The sequence below is a fragment of the Onychostruthus taczanowskii genome, unplaced genomic scaffold, assembly GCF_017590055.1.
Source record: "Onychostruthus taczanowskii isolate IOZ18803 unplaced genomic scaffold, ASM1759005v1 scaffold36, whole genome shotgun sequence".
NCBI classification, from domain to species: Eukaryota; Metazoa; Chordata; class Aves; order Passeriformes; family Passeridae; genus Onychostruthus; species Onychostruthus taczanowskii.
In genome coordinates, this window is record NW_024501015.1 from 276,333 (window position 1) to 296,593 (window position 20,261).

The 20,261-nt window shown below is 41.7% G+C and overlaps 1 protein-coding gene across 1 annotated transcript; it reads left to right on the top strand.

Moving 5' to 3' along the window:
• Positions 1–347: 347 nt before the first annotated feature.
• On the top strand, positions 348–15,660 carry GPNMB (glycoprotein nmb). Its single transcript, XM_041411533.1, has 11 exons — positions 348–463; positions 5,345–5,494; positions 6,210–6,353; positions 7,677–7,856; positions 8,931–9,089; positions 9,570–9,878; positions 11,032–11,154; positions 11,816–11,918; positions 12,805–13,010; positions 14,535–14,622; positions 15,386–15,660. Exons 1-11 carry the CDS (start codon positions 394–396, stop codon positions 15,537–15,539), a joined length of 1,686 nt encoding a protein of 561 aa, XP_041267467.1. The 5' UTR covers positions 348–393; the 3' UTR covers positions 15,540–15,660.
• The last annotated feature ends 4,601 nt before the right edge of the window (positions 15,661–20,261 follow it).

Genomic DNA, 20,261 nt, shown 5'->3' on the forward strand with positions numbered 1-20,261 from the left:
GTGAGCTGTTGCAGTAACACTTGCAGATCAGGCTGGGGCAAGAGTTAATTTGGATTCCTAATTTAAAAACAAATTAAGTACAAAAATTGATCACAGTGCAAAACTAGTATAAAAATGCCTGTGAGGTGAATGGTGTGGCTCCAAACAGGTCTCTCAGTAATCCCAGGGAACGCTGAAAGCAAAGGGAGTGAGTCATAAGCACATGAGCTGAAAGAAGCTGAAGACAAAATCATGCATCTCTGCTTAATTCCATCACATGATGAGTCCCGGGGCCCTTCATTTAATCGGAGAGCAGAGCGGCGGAGAAGCTTCACTCGGAGCTCCCGGTGGGGACCGGAGGAGTGTCCCTGCGCGGCTCCCGGCAGGCGCTGCCCCGGCCTGGCTCTCGGAACCATGGGTGCTGCTCGCCGCCCCCTCGCACTGCTGCTCCTGGCCCAAGCGCTGCTCTGCACTGCTGCCACACGTGAGTGCTTCCCTCGCCCCGCATCCCTGCCTCGCAGTGTTCTTCCATGCGCCGAGCCAGCGCAGGAAAAGCGGCTGCTCCCAGCACCTGTGGTGGCTGCTGGAGCCCTGCCTGCCACCCAGTAGGCGACAGCCGGTTCCACCGCAGGGTTGCCTGGCTCGGGGTAGAAGAGCTGCCTGAGCTGGAGAAGTGTGCTGAGAACTGCTCAGTAATCTGTTCCCTGCGCTCCACAGGTGCATGGAGCTGACTGGAGCTAAAGCTTGGCTCTTGGCAGCAAGTTCTTAGCGACACTTCCCGGGTTCAAGCATGGCAGATGCAGAATGGACTTCGCACAGTTGGCTTGGCTCAGTTGTGGGAGAGGCCAGGTCAGAAACAGTGCTCCCCACTGGGACCCTTGGACCTGTGGGTCCCAAACCTCAAGGAGCCCAGCCAAGGAATTAGATCTGCAAGCCACAGTGGGCAGGGAGTGGGCTGATCTGCTTCTTCCCGGGCTCCCAATTCGACTCAAGTCTTAGGATGACTCCCTGAGCTCAGGGCTGGGAATGTAGAAATGGGATTTTAAGCTCAAATTCCAGAATGTACAGTGTGGAAATTGAAAACCTTAAAAGCTGAAGTCCATCTGAGCATTCATCTAGCCTTGTACCTGCCTCCAACGGAGAATAGTACTGGATGTATAACTGCACAGGTCAGGACACATTCCCAGCTTTTGGTGATTTACAGCATTTATAGAATTGCCTCTGTCAGATGCAGAGTCATTGTATTTAACAGTTTTTACTAGACCTTTTCCATCTGTTCATGCATTTGGGTTTTCATTGTAACACGTGTAAATTTTTGGGACACACTATGGCCTGCCAGCAAAAAAATTCACACCTTAATTGTACCTTATGTGAAGAAGTACCTTTCAAATGCTTAGAACCTGTAACCTGCTGGTTTCATTTGATTCCCCTTAACTTTTGTACCTTCAGCTTCTTCCTCCATGCTGTTCATGGTTCTGTTTTTATATTCTCCCCTGTCACCTCTTCTCCAGGCTTCAAGACAGAGTCTATACAGCTGTTCCTCATGTGGAAACAATTCTATCCCTTTGTAGCATCCTCACCACCTCTCTCTGTATTTTTTCAGTTCTTTTATAGTGATTGAGCTGCAGAGAACAGAGCATACAGTACTCAAGACATGGCATTATAAAATGCTGTAATGATGTTCCCATCTTTGTTCTCTATCTAGCCTTTTCCTAGGTTTTCAACTACCAATGAGTACTGCATTCAAAACTCTGAAGCTGCAAGATCCCATTTCTGAGTTTAGAGCTGGTTTAGAGCTCCTCATTCTCAATGCAAGATTCCATTTAACTCTGTTGAATTTCATACAGTTTTATTCTTGAGTCATCTAGTTTCATAGAGTCCTCCCCTCTATTACTTTAATGCACAGTCCAGCAGATTAAAGAACTTTGCTGTTTACCTGTTTTCCAGATTCTCAGCATTTAAAATTATTTTAACAATGGAGAAGGCTGGGCACTTATTCATAACTTTTTTTTTTTAATATCCTAACCAATCATTTACTCATGTGAAATCAGTCCTTCGTTCTTATCCCACGGTAACTTAATTGCCTTATGTTCCTTTAGCAAGGGACCTCATCAAGTGCTGTCTGGAACTCAAGCAGACTGGAACAAGCAGGTCAGCCTTGTTCCCATGCTCTCTGTCTCCCTCACAAAACTCAGAATATGTTTGTGAGCAATGCACTCCTTTTATGGCAAATCATATTAATGCACTGTACCTACTTGTTCTGTTCCTCACTGCTGTTCCTACCAGCTTCTCCAACTTGAGCCCCAAAGGGTTTTTTTAATCCTCTAAATCTTCCCTGGAAGTGTTTTTAAAAACTGTCATCACATTTGCCAATTTTTGTTTCTCAGTCACTGAAGCAGTGTTAAGCAAGATGTTACATGCTATGGTTAATAGCTCATTTATTTCACTCTTGAATAACTTCCATACTTGGGCCATCCTATCTAGACAACTTTGTCATTTTGTTGATTTGTTCTATAATTGGGTTTTATGTGCCAACACTTCATTTTGAGAGATATTCTCTGTCATTGTAAAAAAAAAATCCTATCACAGAAACTCCCTATGTTCTTCCTTTGTGAATGAAAATATAAACCAATTGACCTGTTTGACTTTTGTGCTACTCCTTTACCTTCCCTGAATGCTTCTTTTGCATCTACATAATCTTTTGGCCCTATACATCCTGGCAAGCTTTCCAACTTGGTTTATATTTGGTGAAATAAGTTAATTTGTAGGTTTTAGTTTTTTTCAAGTTGTTCCTCAAATTCTTTTTTGTCCTGCTTTATTATGTTTCCATACATAACTTTAGAAAGTTTATGTTACAGTCTGGTGCCATTCCACCAGACTTTTTACTTCTAATACACTTTTATCCTCTTTAGCTGGGTCATCTTTCTATTTATGCTGTCCCAACATTGGCTCTCATTCTCTCTTTCATGGCTAATACACTTTCACAGGAAATACTGAACTTGTCTCTGCTACGTTTTTCCCCAAAATGAAAGCCAGAATGAGAAAGAAGAAAGTCAATCGGAGTATAAGATCTCTTCCCCTATGATCACCTCACCAAAACTATTACAGGAATCTGTTCCTTGGAGCATAACATTACTCTGTCTATTTTGAACTGAATTGCTCTAATTTTGGTTATGACCAACATCTGTTCTTGAGTGGTTTTCATTGTTAAAAAAGAAATACATTAAAGCTTTTTGTTCCTTTAAATTCACCAACTGAAAATCGTCAGTTCCATGTGTTAGAGAAACCAGTGCAGAAGTCTTTCCTCATCTGAAAAACCATCTTTGTCTTGCCCTGAAGCTTGTGAAATGCTTTATATTTGACTGAAGCAAACAAAGCTCATCAGAGAGGCAAAGAAATACCTAGGCAACTTGTGATTTAGAAGCAGTAACAACAGCTATTACTAGACTAGAAAATGAATTTTGAATTCAAGGATTGTTAATGAAAACAAAAAATTAAACGCATTTCTACAATTAAAAGTGCTCCAGTCGTTTTTGATAAATTGAACATTTGGGAAAAAAACAATGATTGAAAAGTTTTGATCTGACAAAATCAAAACATTTTTATTCATTAAATAAATTTTAGATAAAATCAAGGAGAATGGGAAAAATAAATTACAAAATTATGTAGCCATTTACTTTTGAATGAGACATTAACTTAATGATATCTAAAGTGTAATTGAACTTGCTAAGCCTTTGTGAAGTTTGTTTTGTTCCTGAGTAAAGCTTCTGAACAACAACATTACTAAACTCTCCTTCTGACCAAGACTCAAAACAATACAGCATGTGATACAGGTCAAGTAAATACCAGTCATAATGTTATGCTTGCTCACATCAAAAAAATATTAAATCTGCAGGAAAGACTTGATTCAAGTGATTTAAGTGAGACTGCAGGGAGTTCCTGGAGGGCAAAAGTCTGTGGGAGATTGTGTCTCTGAGAGCAAAATCTGTTGTTTTCCTCAAACTGTTCAGTCCTCAGGAGTGGAGAGAGAGCTACCAGCATCAGCTCAGAGTGGAGATGGGACTGGCCAAGGGATGTTCTTCCTGCCCAGCAGAAATCTCACTGGGCAATAAAACACCAAGAGAAAGCAGCTCCTGCCTCTTCTTCCAAGCTCTTTCTCTGATTATCTCTTGCAGTAAAATTAGGAGCCACCCACCTGTAAAGACCATGCTTAAACTGGCTTCATCTGCTCTGTGTCTTTTCCAAAGCTTGGAGAAATTCCAGCACTACCGGTTAGGTTACAGCATACAGGGCAATTCTTGCCCTTCTTACAGGTCTCTGCATTTTCTTTAAAGTCATCCAGAACTTCACTGCACTTGGGTATAAATCGAAGTTTCATTCTGCATCAGCTGTACTTTTACAATAAAGCCATGGAAAGCAGAAATTCTAACTCCCTTAACATTGTGACAGAATGGCACACCCAGCAGTTACCTTACATGATTAACAACATGGCAGAGCTCTTTAAAGCCTCCAGGTTTTCATGGAGCTGTGCCCATGAACCCTCTTATTAACATATTTTTATGGCATCCTACAGTGGCCAACGTGTTCCTACAGGTTACTTGGATATTTACATTGCTTTCCACTATGTGTCCTTTGTGACAGAAAGAGGGATCCTAGAAGCCTGGGAAAAGTTTGAGCCCATCATTTGTAGTAATATGAGAAGAAAGAGGTTATTGAAGTTATTTAATATCAGAGCCATTTCTAAATAAAAGGCATGAAGCTAATATGTTATTGTTGTTATATTATAAACACATTGAATTTACTATTCAGCTCTAAATTTCCTTTTCTGGAAATACCAGCTTCTGTTATAATTGGTTCCACCCCTCCCACTCAAGCCACCAGCCAACTCACCAAAGGAGCTGCACTGGGTCAAAACTAATTCCTGGCACAACTTCCACTAGAGCACAACTCAGACACAGAATGAATGTATCCTGTTAGCCTTTTAGTTGTAGATTTATTACCAGGCAAAGCAGTCAGAAATCAAGCAACCTCTGTGCAGAGAGCCTGACTGTTGCAGGGTTATGTAAACTCTTGCAAACCATTGCTCTGATATGGTCAAAACACTGTAAAAATTTTTATTCTTTGTCTGGGAAGTTTGCAATACTGCAAGTAGAAACAAATGTCTGTCTGACAATGGTGGAATTGTCTTTATGTTGATTATAGTTCATGTAAATGTTTATAGCTGCAATGATAAAATTCTGTCATTTCCTACTGGTGGAAAGTTTTCTACCAGTACATGATTAAAGTTCAGCACAAGAGTAATGTTTTTATAGACTAGCAGGGAAACTTGCATTACGTTAATACTGATGTTTGATATTCTCTCTAGGGTTTCAAGATGTGATGAACCATGGAAGCACTTCTCCTGTCACATCCTACAAGAAGCTACAAGGCTGGTCTAGTGATCAAAATAAATGGAATGAAAAACTTTATCCTTTCTGGGAAGAAGGAGATCCCAGATGGAAGGACTGCTGGAAAGGTGATAGCACGCGCACATTTCAAAGACACTTGAAAAACCGTAGTGGCCACAAAATCCACCACAGTGCAGAGTGCAGGTGCTGTAGAGCATTTTCATAGGGGCAATATCCTCTGTTGCACGGAATGGCAAATTAGAGAGGATTGGGTTTGATACCATTCCCAGTGGGTTGCCTGAGGAAGCAGAACAGTGAGTTATTTCATAAAGTACTCTCCCATTGTGGCTAATCTCAGACATTAATACTTACCAAGAAGTACTGATGGTCAGGGCTCCAGCACAGTCCATCACATGAAACATGCCCTGGAGGACAGACAGCTTCAACTGCTACCTCAGTAGGGCATGTGGGCTTCAGACTGACAGCTTCAGCAAAGACCATGTCTACTGTCACCTGGGCTGAGCTCAGGACCACTGACTATCCCTGGGGAGAAACAAAAATTTTCTCCTTTTAAATATATTGACCCCCACAGGTAGAAAAATCTATTCTTAACTCTAAGAAGAAAATTAATGGCAGAGCAGTACATGATCTGGGGGATACGCCAAGTCCCTCTGATTGTTTGAAGTTGGGGTTTTGGTAAGAGCACAAGTGACTTAGGAGCATGAAAGCCCTTAGAAGCAGAGTAACCAAGAAAGCATTTCTACTGTAAATGGTGCACAGTTGATGGCAGCTTCTGCTGCGATGCACCTTTGCTGCTGCAAAGACTGATTTTCTTTTCCACAGGCGGAAGGGTGACAGCCAAACTGGACAGTGACAGCCCAGCACTGGTAGGATCCAACGTGAGCTTTGTTGTGACTCTCCAGTTTCCCAAGTGCCAGACAGAAGATAATGACGGCAACATAGTATACAGGAGAAACTGTACCCGGGGTAGGTAATGGCAATTTCCCTGCAGGGCGCTCCCATCTGCCTGGTGCTGCTGTGGGTGTGTCACTGGGCTCTGACAGCGCCACAGGCACCCCCAATGGACAGCCGTGCTGGGTTTAACTGATCACTGATAACTGATAACACCTACCTGTCACACCCAGCCTGTGCCACACCGGGTTCTTCCTGAGAAGATCACTGTGGTATTTTTCGTGCTCTGCCACACTCCATATACACTGACCAGGTAATTTGAGACTGACCATTGTTATAAACTTGCTTTCCCAAAGAAGTCACACAATCTGACTTCCCAACAGAACTGGTACTGCTTTTCAGCTCAGGCACAATGTTGCGCAGTCACACTGTTTTCTTTCAAACTTATAAAGCTGTCAAATTATAAAATTGAGGGTTTTTTTTTTAAATTTTTTTTAATAAATTATGAATTGTAGAATTCAGTTACCATACCTGCACAAAAGAGTAAATCTCACACTTCCACATTTTAGGAATTAAAAATTGAACAAGTAAATATCTAAAAATCAAGAAATATTTTCCTCAGAAAATCACCCTTTTTCACCTAATTGACTACTACCTGGAGAAAAAAGCCCATCATAATTCCAAGTGTTTTAAGCTGCTGGATCTAGAACAACACATGCTGTTCTACCTTTCATCCTCTGAATGCATAAATGTTCAACAAATTTTCTTACTGATCAAAGTCATTTTCATTTCAAGACATATCAGCAAGTTTTTTGTCAGCCTAAGTTGCAGTTAACTATCTAATATTTTGTTAGCAGCTTATATCCATATTCAATATCTGCTGTGCTGTTTGGGGGAGGAAACTTCCTATTTGCCAGTCAGAAAATAACAGAAATTCATGTCTTAGTTATTCAAAGGTGCCACAGAAAACTTTTCTGACAAAACAAACAAAGTCACTTCCTTACAGTGCTTCCACAGCTACTCTTTGTACTTACAATTTTAGATTCTGCCTGCCAAATATTTAGGTAGCTCTGTTACCCTTGGCAAACAGTAGCATCCTGTGTAGTCAACACCAAGTTTTTGGGCAAGCACTTCTAAATTGTGTCTGGCCCATGAGACAGTAAAGTATTTTTTAAACTTCTTAATAAAATAGCACCAAGACAAAACCATTTTGTGTTTACATTAAAAACCAAACAAAGCACAACTTCAGGAAAGAAGAATTAACGTCAGTCTAAAAATACCCCACTTCACCTGTTGTTTAAATGCAGCAGCTGCTATAACCTGCAGTGTTTGCCTCCTGTTTTCTGACTCTCTGCACACTTCTCAGCTGACCAGAACATGTCCTGCTTTTACCCTTAGATCCTCCAGCTGCCATGGATCAGCAAGTCTATGTCTACAACTGGACTGAATGGACTGACAACTGTGGCTGGGAAAACTGCACAAGCAACCACAGCCACCATGTATTCCCAGATGGACGTCCTTTCCCTCATCACCCTGGCTGGAGGAGAAGGAACTTTGTCTATGTGTTTCACACTTTTGGTTAGTACTGCAACATATGCCTTGGTTGGGGTGATGCTGCAGACTTTATATTCCCTTTGTACACAACTCATTTGTCAAGTATGTTTTACTAAAAGCACTTTAAAAATGATTCCACACTCTTGAGTGGAAATACTGAATTAATTCCCCACTTTTCCAGAGGGGCCATCAGTTGTTTGGTATAGAAATCATGGATTACCAGAAGATTCTCTTTAAAACTTGCATTCACAATACTACCACTGAAGAAAATTAATTTCCTTTCAGTACTACTCAAGATCTTTTTCTAGGAAAAGAGAGAGTCTGAGCAGGTCAGTCGGACAATTTATTGACAGCCCACTGCCACTTAAGACTTTTAGATTTAAGAGAGAACACAGTGCTGTGTATCACCAGTTTAACAGTGCAGCACTTCTTGTCTCTAGGGAGGTGAGAACTGTCACTGGCTGTTCTGCTGCTCTGGTCACAGATGCTGATTTTCAATGTTTCCTGCTCCTGAGTATGTAATGGTTGGGCTATTCCTGCCATTGGCTATGTACTAAATCCTAGTGCCTTCAGTTCTCCTGGATAAATCGGTATTATTGTCAGGATGAGTAATAATAATAATATTCCAAATTTTATGCAGAGATGATACTATTTACCTACCTCAGTCAGCTGTTAAAAAGACAAATAATTGAATATATAAAAATGGTTGTAGTGTATGAAGCAAGAGGTATTGTATCTTCTGGCCACTCTGAAAGCAAACACAAGATCACTTAAAATGCCTCACACCATCCACTACATAATCCTAATGACTTAATGTAATGTAACTGCTTTGGAAAGATGTAGATGTCTTGGCAATTTTTTCTTGGATTAGTGAAACTGGGAACATCTTTTTGACATCTTTGAAAAACCGGAAATTATGTGAGTAAACACACTGTAAAATTATCCAGTCCTTCAAAATCACCTGTCAGATTATTGGAAAACATTTCTAAACTATTAATTTTTATTTTGACAATGTGAGATTCTCAGAGACTTTGCCTCTCATAAACCAACTTGTGGCGAGGCTGAGGGGGAAAATGTTAAGTTCACGTTGTGTTTCAGGTCAGTATTACCAAACAACGGGACGATCTTCAGCGAAGTTTTCAGTCAACACGGCAAACATCACTCTTGGAGAACACGGGATGTCAGTGTCCATTTACAGGAGAGGACACTCGGGCTTTGTTCCGGTTGCGAGAGCAAAAACCACCTACTCTGTAACAGGTGAGCGTGCTGGAGTCGGCTGTGGTGACATGCTGGGGGGATTTGTTGCTTAGCTGTTAAAAAAATTCAGCACAAGCACAGTCTGGCATGAAAAGAAGATATTGGCCTGAGAAAGGTTTTTAGCATGAAAGTGGAGTCTCTGGTAAATTGCCTTGAGTAGCTTAAGTAACCTTCTTGCCTAGCTCAGTAGTGACCCTTCCACTTTGTAATGGAAAACTATTTACGAGAGATAATGCAATCTTCCACAGATTCACAGAATCACAGTCTGTGATTCCTCATTTGTCCCGATATTTTTCTGGCTGTTTCCTACTGACATTCTCTCCTCAGGTCACAAATCAAATTAAAGTACACACCTCTGTTAAAAATACCATGTTTACATCTCATATTCTGGCTGTTGCTGTTCAGGGGCTTTGGAACAGTTTATTGTATGCAGACAGGTATCTCTGCTTTATTTATTTATCTCTTTTTTCCCCCCTCCAGACAAAATTCCATTAACTGTGAGTATGTTCCAAAAACATGACCGCAACATCTCAGACTCCATTTTCATCAAAGACTCACCAATTACATTTGATGTGAAGATCCATGATCCCAGCTACTATCTGAATAATTCTGCCATCTCCTACAAGTGGAACTTCGGAGATGGAAGTGGTTTATTTGTAGCCAGCGGTTCTAGTACATCTCACACCTACACTCTGCAAGGAAACTTCACTCTGAATTTAACTGTCCAAGCCATTATACCTGTACCTTGCAGGCCAGTAACACCCACTGCACCACCGCCCACCACAGCAGGTAAGCATTTATCAAAAGGCACTGGCATTAGGAGATATGCTAAAACTCTATATTCTGATGTTTTAAGTTAATATCTTTAGTAGTTTTACTGTCATCATGAAAGAGCTGCAAGCCTCTGGAAACCCTCTATAAAATTGGCTTAGAGACAGAATCAATAAGCATTAACTCTTCTAGGATTCTATGGTAGAGATCACTTACATGTTTAACTCCTTATGCATCCAGTTCTACCACCACACTTACAGCATGCAAAGGTTTCAGGTGAACATAAATGTAAGTTTGTATTATCTCTGCCACACTTGGTCAGGAGATTCTAGCCTTGTCTACTCAGGGTTATCTTCTGAGGTAAGATGTAAATTTCAAGTGAGAAAAAGGAATTTCAGAACACTCTTATAGCAAGCTCCTTTCTAGATTTCATTAACTTCCATCCAAAATTAAATGAGATTGGATTGAGCTAGAAAAACCTAGTCATATTCAAAAATATGGGATTTCCACATGGCATTAACCCAGAACAGCTTTTTCACTCTAAATTTATTGACTAACATATTTCAGAATAACTTTTATTATGTTCAGCATTGGTTTATCATCTCAGAGGGTTTTAAGAAGGCCTACAGTTTCAGCCATAATAATACTACTGTGAAACTGTAAATGTGGTTATATTTTTCAAATTTCATATTTTTAATATGTGCTCTTACCAAAATATGGGGTGAGAATGAAAAATGAAAGGAAAAATTTAATTTTCACCACTTCCCCTCTTCATTTTTCCACTAGATGTAATGCAGAGCAGTGGGAAAATACCAGCTTTTAAAAAAGCATTTTAAATGTTTTATTGGCCTTTGGATTTCTTATGTAATTGATTTGGGGATTTTCAAGAAGTGTTTAATTGTATTACACCTTGTAGTCTCCCTTTTATTTCACAGAGATGGGTGACTAGCCAGGTGGCTTTTGGAGTGGGGTTCCCCTGGGCACATGTGTTTTCTTTAGGGATTACAGCCATGAGCTCACTACACAGATACACACATGACTGCACAGCTGCAAACCAAAGCCACTGACAGCCCATGGAATGAAGGAACAGTTGGAACACGTGGCTGTGTTCAGAGTACCCCAAAGCAGAGCTTATTCTAAAGTTGTTGCGTCTCTATTTCTTCTGCTTTAGTTACTACTGGATTATCTTCTGATTCTGACTCTTCTCCCACTGTGGAGTTAGTGGAGGACAATCCTGATGGAGGCTGCCATATTTACAGAAATGGATACTATGGAAGTAGTATTGCTGTTGTAGGTAAGGATGTGTGTCAGTACCTGAACAGAGGAATGATGTTAGCAATGAACAAAAATGCATGGTGGAAATAATGTTTATTTAGACACATTTTTATCAATTGCATGAGATCCACAAAAAGATCCTTCTCATGGACATAGCTGAGAGTTTTAAGGATTAATGTACAGACATCTAGCTGCCAGGGGCTAGCTGCAGAGGTTATGAGCCCTTGCTTTCAGACACGTGAGGCTGGACCTTGGTCTGGATCCCTGCTGATAGCTGACCCCAAGTACTGGTGGGGATGTGCATTGTGTCATTCCTTTCCCTGCCACCAGCTTCTGAACATGCCACAGCAGGAGCACATGGGTTGGGGAGGAGGTTTACCAAAGGTTGAACTGGCCTTTGAATGCAGAGAAATCTCTTGTAGTGGGAAGTGATTTCACAAAATAAGGAAGTAAATAACAGTAATGAGGGGAAAAAAGACAGACCAGAAAGGAGCAGCCTCACAGGGAAAGCACTGGAAAATTTCTCAGCTTTCAAAGCCTTCAAGAGGAGTGCTAAGGGAGGGAGTAGGTTATGAAAAACAAGACCTGAACTGAGCATCAGCCAAACACTCGAGGTTCAGTACACACAGACTTCAAAGCTTGTCATGTGTCCTACAGTTGATATGTGTTTCCTCTCCCAGAGGGAATCCTCGAGGTAAATATTATTCAGATGACAAGCATCCAGATGACAGAAAGCCAAGCTGAAAACTCACTGGTTGACTTTGTTGTTACCTGCCAAGGGAGGTAAGTTGTGAATGAAGCTGTCAATCTTCCCTGTTTAAAACTAATTAGGTGCTGGAATGCTATATGCACTTAGATGCAGATGTACAAACAAAATTTGGGAACTGCAGTGTTTCTATTTCTTGATGGGAACTAAAGATAATGCAAGTCTCGTTTTTAAACTATGCCAAGAGAGGCTACTGCCAGGGACTTAGGATTCAGAGCAAACATCCAGTCTCAAAATAAGGAACTGATTGAGGGGAAAAAACGCTTTACAGTCTCCTGGCCAAGACAAGATTTCAGCACTTACAGTAAAGTGGGAAGCAGTTTACTGAAATTGTAAGGAAATCCTTTCTTTTTCACCATGAGTTTCTGACACTTGGAGTAAATGGGTGAGTCCAAGCAACTTCTTGGATGCAAAAACATTAGACTAGTATTCCCAGGTCTTAGAAGATCAGAGCTGAGAGGACTAAGAAGTACAAGAAACACTGTGGTAATACAACTGGAATACAATTAACCTCTCTTAAGGGAGTATTTTCTTTTCCAGCTACTTAAAAGAATCTGCATTCCTTTCTTAAAGATGTGTATTAAGTGTATTAAAGGTCATGGACTTTATAAGTTGATTTGATCCAGGTAATCCTGCGATCACCCTAAAATGTTAAATAATAAGCAAAACAAGCAGATAATTATACAGATTGTATACATGCATTCTATATAAAAACCAGATGTACATATATCAATGTATAGGTATGCAAAAAATACATATATAGTGCCAAAAAATCACTATAGTGCCACCGATTTCAACAGGCACCAGAATAAAACTGGTGCACCAGTGCAATGTGTGTGTGAACTGGGCTAACTGGGCTGGCAGGACTCCACAGATGCAATGTGCTCTCTCTTCCCACGGCAGCCTCCCCACAGATGTCTGCACAGCAGTTTCTGACCCCACGTGCCAGGTGTCCAACAGCGTGGTATGTGACCCCGTCGTCGTCACGGATGAATGTTTGCTCACCATCAGGAGAGCTTTTGAGGAACCTGGGACATACTGTATAAACATCACCCTGGGTGATGACACAAGTCAAGCCCTTGCCAGTGCCCTGATTTCTGTAAATGGAGGTGAGTGCACAAAGAGCAGACGTGGGTCGTTGGTGAAAAGCTTCTCCCTGTGGCCATTTCCCTGCAGGGGGAGAGAACACAGGAATACATAGGATATGTTTATTTTTATTTTTTTTTATGCCTGGAAGCCTCAGCTGAGACTGCACCAGCTTGTCTAAGAGTCCATGCAAAGATAAAATGATGATTATTTCCCTGTGGGAATTTTAGCTGTTAGACCTTGGTTTGACTTCTGTTTACAATCCAATGAGTACAGTAATTACACAAACTATTTATTTAGTATCACAGAATATGAACAATTCTTAAGCCATAATGTAATTTTCCACAGAAAAATGTTGGGCAGAAAAGCAGGTGGGGAACGTGCCAGCCAGCCCACTCCACACATGGAGAGATAGCAGAAACAGAGGGGAATTCAGCTCACTTGAGACAGAATCAAAGTCTGCAGCACAGTTGGCTGCCCTGGGACCTCTTTACTGTCCATGGTTTCTATTTCTACATGAGGATGAGATGAATTATGTTCTGGAATGATCTGTGTTACATCCAGTGATTACAGAGTCAGCCCAGGGTTTCCAAACTGTTTCCAAACTGTTTCCAAAGAGGAGCTTCACCTTTGCTTGGATAAGTATCACTGTGTCTATCTCATAGCTATCAAAGCAGACTTTGACATAACCAACTATTAAACTCAGCCTCAGTCAAAAGTCTAAAAGGTAGTGCTGCCACTCTGCTCCCACTTCATTGCCCTCCTGACTTCCTATAACAGTGTCCTAGTGACTCTTCTGAACTCTCTAACTACTATCAGCCAAACAACTGACCCTTTGCAGTCATTTTCCATAGCATTTTTTGATGGTTTGATTTAATCTAGGTGTAAGTTTATCTGCACTGAAATCAATTCATTATGAATAAGGCACAATGCCTGATCTCTAAGTGCATTCTGGTTCCTAAAGGTGAAACTAAGCATGCAGAAGGGTTTTTCTCAACTGTATTCACAGAGACTAGCTTTAGCCCAGTAAGGCTGGTCTGTCCAGGTTTCCTCCAGAGGGCAAAGCTGAGTTAAACTTTGGGGCTTCTGCAATATTCAAAGGAGAATTAGGACCTAAGAGAGGTTGCTGCTTTAAGTCACCTTCTGGATGAGCCCATCTAATTTTGTCCAAGTCATCCTATGGTCAGTGTAAACATTTCCCCAGCATAACAAATGGCAAGGATCAAATTAGCTTCACCTTGTGGGGTGCCAACAGGGCCTTTCATTCCTCTCCATGCTGGAAGGGTAGCCATGTGTCTGAGGAGCAGGGCTCATATGAGAAAACTGGCAAAGCACAACTCACACTCTGGTGGAATCAAGAATTACATGGATTAGGATGTGAAAGCACCACCTCCTGCCAGTCACTGACCTCCAGTGCTTAGCATATTAGAATTACTAAATGTGTTTCGATTTGTACATCAATAAGTAAAAATGGCATTTTCTTTGGAAAGTCTATCTCACTGTAAAATAGAGGCTAACTTTTAATCAATCTACTTTCTGAACTACAGGAGCATCATCTGGAACAATAGAAGGTGTCTTTATATTCCTTGGCTTGTTGGCAGTGTTTGCTACCATTGGGGCATTTGTCCTTTACAAGTAAGTTGCTAATTTCTACAATTAAAAACAGTTCAAAGAACTGTCAAAATAGTATTTAAATTAACAAACTGAACAATTTAAATTTGCTTTAGCTACATTTTTGTTTCTTTACTATTGCAGCCCACAAATATTCTGGCAAATATTCAAGAAAATAAGATTACTGGTTTAGGCCACAAAACCACTGGACAACATGCAGATGTTAAGGACTTTCAGGAAAAAAAAATGGGCACATTCTGTGCCCATAAGCACAAACAGTAATACCAGCAGGCCTGGGAACTTCATCTAAGCAGAAAACAAACTCAAACTGCATGATGTGATTTACATATGCAGTGAAATCAAGCAAATTCTTCATTAATTGGTTAATAAATTCTTTGGGGGGAAAAGTGCTGAGCACGCAGGCCAGTAGAAGCACATGTTGCTGCATTATTATTTTGGAAGTTTCTCATGAGACTTTGGAAGTTTCTCTTTTGAGACTGCACGAAGTCTCCTGAGTCAAGTGTGTGCTCACCCTTCCCAGAGAGTGGTGAGAAACACACACTTCCATGGTGCAGCAGTACTCCAGTACTCCTTCTCCCTAAGCAGGTCCCTGTCACCACCACTGACCTATGGCTGCCAGACATTAGATGTGATTGAACAGGGAAGGAGGAGAGAGAGAGTGCATGATGAGCACATGATTATTAGTGCTTTTATACACTGGTCACATGCTAAATGTGCACCCTCCTTTAAAAGTCTTTCAGCAACTAACTGTTCACATTCTTTGCAGGAGATACAAGCAATACAAGCCTATTGAGAGGAGTGCAGAACAAACAGAGAAGCAGGAGGGATTTACTGCTTACTTCAGCACTTTCAAAGCCATTTTCTTCCCTAATAGTACTGAGAGAAATCCTCTGCTGAAGAGTAAACCAGGCATTGTTTAAACCTTTAGTGTAACACTGACTATTAGATTAAGTTCAGCACTTGTATCTGAGCTGTACTTTAATGGGACTTTCTTGTTATAAAAAAACCCCAGGGAGTAAGGTGAAAGCACATGTAGATGGGATGGCAACTTTTGGGGCTTGGTGCAATTAGCAACATTAAAGTAGTCTTTTGTAGAAAAACAAAGAGGTAGTTTTAAACACTTGCTGTTCTTGCTTATGATGTAGGATACACTCTTCTGAATTACTAATATCCCCCACTCCCACCCCCTTATCTGACTTTTCTTATTTCTAGGTTAACAGCCTGAAAAATGAATCACATCCATAATCTGGAAGGGGGAGGGAAAATAGGTTAATTAAAAAAAAAAAAAAAAAAAAGGCAAAAAAACCCCACCAACCAACCAACTTGTAAACATTTAGTTTTTATTGCTGCTTACTGCCTTAGCAGGATTCATGTCTTTGCTGTAAAGGGAGACATGGGGGGCAGGCACGTGTTGTGTCTGAGGAATGAAACGTGCCATGGCCTATTCCCAGGCATTGGCACTGAGCTGCTGCCACGGCTGCACTGTTCAGGAGGTCCTAGCACAGACTTGCCCCAGGCAGGCCAGCTCCCCACCAAGCAAACCCTAGATTCTGGGAACCACCAGAGGCACAGCCCCCACTGTGAGTTTGGCAGCAGCCACCCTGTTTTTCAGGGTTCAATAGCATGGGTGCAGCTCATTAAATGCCAGCTGGCCTCAGGGCCAGAAAACAGGGCTGGACACACTTAGCTTCCCACTGGACATGGCTACCAGGGCATGAGTCTCACTATAAACTAGACCACAGACACCCAAGCAACAAGATGAGGCCCATTGGCTTGGCTCTCCCTGTTCAAACTGAGCCCCGTGTAAAAGTCTGAGTTGCAGCTGCTGATGCTGCCTTTGCCTCCTTTGCTTCCATTGGTCTGGACTGGCACCACTGCTCCCAAGGGGGCAGATATGATCCATGTCCAATGAAGGGTCGGCAGAAGAAGGGATCTAGCAGGAAGGGGTAGCATTCAGCTGCCTTTTCCTCTTTTTTCATTTCTGTCCTTCCTGCTGTAAAGAGACATTAATTTCTGCTTGCTCCTCCATCCCTCTGACCACTAAATCAAATAAATGAAAACCCCAAGATAACTAAAACACTCTGCTCCAGTTTCTGCTTTTACATGACACACCTTAGAAAATGTAAACTTATGCAAAATCAGTGTGCCTTCGCTTGTTCACTCGAGCTGCAATTCTGTAAAAAGAACTCATTCTGAAGCCTTCCACAAGTGATCTGGCCTTGCAGCCACACTGCTCATCACTCAGCATCGTGGCATTTCACAGTGGGAGACCAGCACAAACTGCTGAAGTCTGGCTCACTGGATGATGAGGAAAGGAGAGCATCTTATTTGCAGAAAGGGAAGAGGTTGCTAAAAAGGTTCACAGAGATGAGCAAACAGACCAAAAATTCTTTATAGCTCATGTTTCAAAAAACTCCTTTGTTGTTAGCCAAAATGGAGGCTGGGCAAATGACCTTACACAATCCATTTCTAAACACTGAATTCTTTAAAGATCTGTATTTCAATATAATTAGCTTATTTAACATCTCTGGAAACATCTCTGATACATACTGTTTTCTGTTCCTGTGGCAATACGTAATTATAAACACACTTTCTCAGTGTTTTAGCAGATCTTCCAAATGCTTATTATTTGTAATTTGAATCTAGTATTCACTGCCCCTTCCCAGTGTGCACAGACACCTTTCAATGACTTAAGGATATTTTAAAAAAATGCAGATTCCACTATACCTGTGAGATTAATTCTTTAGCTCTAAAATTTAACAGCCCCTTTTCTTCTTTTGTTTCCAGGTTCTCCCATTATTTTAATTCTTTTGTGGCTATTTCAGTTATATTATTAAAAGCAGTGTATTTGCTATTGTTCCTTCTTCCTCATACGTAACATCCTATTGTCTAAGAACTAGCATCTCAAATTCTTTCCTGACTTAAACAGGAAACACATTTTCTGCAAAAATTACTGTTTAAGTGTTGTGTCCTCTGTTATCAGTCAGGCAGGACTGTAATTTGTATTTCTTGCTCTAGCTTAGGTAGGACAGGGGTTTAGTGGAAAGCTTAAGATCACCTGTAATGAAGAATGAAAACATAAAACCTGTCACAGCTTAGGATCAGTGAAGATGCAGGCTACCACCTGGGCTACATGCAGAAAACATCTTGTTTCTGCAAAATGCTGCATCTTAGATGCTCAGAGACATCTTAAGCTTTTGCATAGAAAACAGCTTTCAGGCATACATTAAGAACTATTTTATACTTTAACCTAAATATTAGGAATATCTTGCACTATCTCCCTTTAAGTGCCATGTCAGAATACTACATTTTTATATTACCATTTTGCCTTTTCAGCTGTAACTTTTCATACATCTTTACTTTTATACAATGGAATTTAACTACTGCACTGACAAATAAACCATGTAATGATTTTATTTAAAGAGTTTGCTGCTTTGTCTCAGAACGCCAAACTGCAAGATAAGCAACTTGATGAGTTGCCCAATTATTGATCAAAAGAGTGTCTACCTCCACAAAACACGGGATCTGCCTTACCCCAGCTCACACCTGGCTCTGCCATGGGTTATCAAGCTGATTTTGCAGTTTCCCTTCAAGTGTACAGAGCAATGGCACCACAAACCTGAGAAGCAAGACTTTCTTAACACCCAGATGACACAATTTCAGAGCAGATCAGGATAGAAATGAGCTTCATGTCCTTCAAAGGCAAGAACAGCTGACAAACAACAGATTTGTGAATGTCAGCAAATGTTACAAGACAGGTTTCAGGCATTCCCTTTGGAGAAATAACATCAAGAATGACATCAAAGATAAATGTAGATTGTCTTCATAGAAAGAACATCCTTTCAAACATGTCTTCAAGAGAAACAGAAACATCAGTTGGGTAGCAAGTTTGTTAAGAATTACTTTTAAAATTGAGCTGTTATTTCAAACCACTTGTTTTGTTCCTCCCGCCTTTTTTTCTTGAATATTTTTTATAGCACACAATTAAGGCTCATCAGATGTGGCTTTTTTTTTCTTACCAAAAGTATTTTTAAGCTGAGACCAAGGCTAAAAAACACCAGTCTCTGAAGGAATTGTAAAGGAATGAAACAAAACTTTGCAAGAGTCATCCAGCCACTGTGGCTCATTAGTACAATCACTTCCAGCTTCAGGCAGCATAGTCAAATTTTCTTTAATGATAAAGCTTTTATCACTACAGGTCTTTATAACTCACACAGAATTCCATAATCCCAGATTTGTTAGGTTGGAAGGGACCTCTGGAGACCATCTAGTTCAGACTCCCAGCCAAGGCAGGGCGACCTACATCAAATTACACATGCGTGTGTCCAGGAATGTCTCCAGAGAGGGAGACTCCACAACCTCCCTGAGCACCCTGTTCTGCCATCCTCAATATAAGGAAGTTCTTCCTCATGTTTAGGTGAAACTTCTTGGTTTTAGTTTATGGTCACTGCTCTTTGCCCTGTTGCTGGGCATGACCAGAAGGAGTCTGGCACCATCCATGACTATGTCTTTTAAACCTTAAAATCATTACTTGACCATCACACTTGGTGAGAGTGGGAATTCTGAATAGCAATTCTCTTAGTGTCCCTATGAATGCCAGGATTTCCAGGGGAAGGAGTTGGAGGGATATGTTTCACCCACATTAAATACAAATGCTTAAAGGTCATAATTTCTCAACCCTTGACAACTTTCTCCATAGCAAACCAAGCATAGCAAGACTGCCAACCTGCGCCCATTAACACCACGCAGGAATTACACAAACAGAAAACACGTTCCACAGGAAAATCCCGTTAGTTTCAAAGAAGGTGCAGGGTTTTTTAAGCAAAACTGTAGCCTGTAAAAAGGGGCAAAAGGCTTGAGCTGGGATACGTGGTTCAGGTGTATATGGAAGTGCCCATGTAGTGTACCTGCCCCCTTCCAGCTGCCCAACAACCCTGCACAATGCAGCGGTGCTTACAGAGCAGGAATGATCTTTCCTCTTAAATCCAGACATGCCAAACCATCTTTAAAATTGATGCATCTTCAACTGCCCTCTGGCCCACGTTCCCAAGCCGTGGGTGGTACCGAACAGCACCCTCAGGGTGTATCCCCAAGTTAACCTGCATCTGTTTTGGGGCTCAGAATCCCACAGATGCAGCTGAAAACCCAACAGATCAGCTGCGCCTGCCTGGGAGGACAAGGCTCAGGAACAACAGAATACGGGGAAATGGCTTCAAATTGAAGTAGGTTTAGATATTAGGAAAAAATTCTTTACTGTGAGGGTGGTGAGGCACTGAAACAGGCTGCTCAGCGAAGTTGTGGATGCCTCATCCCTGGGAAGCGCTCAAGGCCAGGCTGGACGGGGCTCTGATCCACCGTCTAGTCGAAGATGTCCCTGCCCATGGCAGGCAGGTCGGAACAGGAGGATCTTTAAGGTCCTTTCCAACCCAAGCCTTTCTGTGGCTCAGTGTACCCCGTGCCACCCTCCCACCCCCGGCGCCAGCGGCCGCTCCGAGCGCAGGAGCCGCGGGCCCAGCACCGCCGGCCCAGGAGCTTCGGGACCAGCGCCGCGCGCCGCGGCCCGACCGGCAGCCGGCTGCGCCAATCAGGCGAGGGGGCGGCCCCGGCGCCGGCCAATGGCGAGGCGGCGTGCCGGGAGGGGC

Excerpts from the sequence above, each read along its gene's own strand:
- GPNMB (XM_041411533.1), top strand. The coding sequence starts at position 394 with ATGGGTGCTGCTCGCCGCCCCCTCGCACTGCTGCTCCTGGCCCAAGCG. Across the intron at positions 13,011-14,534 it reads CCTGATTTCTGTAAATGGAG|GAGCATCATCTGGAACAATA; the intron begins GTGAGTGCACAA and ends TCTGAACTACAG. Across the intron at positions 14,623-15,385 it reads GGGGCATTTGTCCTTTACAA|GAGATACAAGCAATACAAGC; the intron begins GTAAGTTGCTAA and ends CATTCTTTGCAG.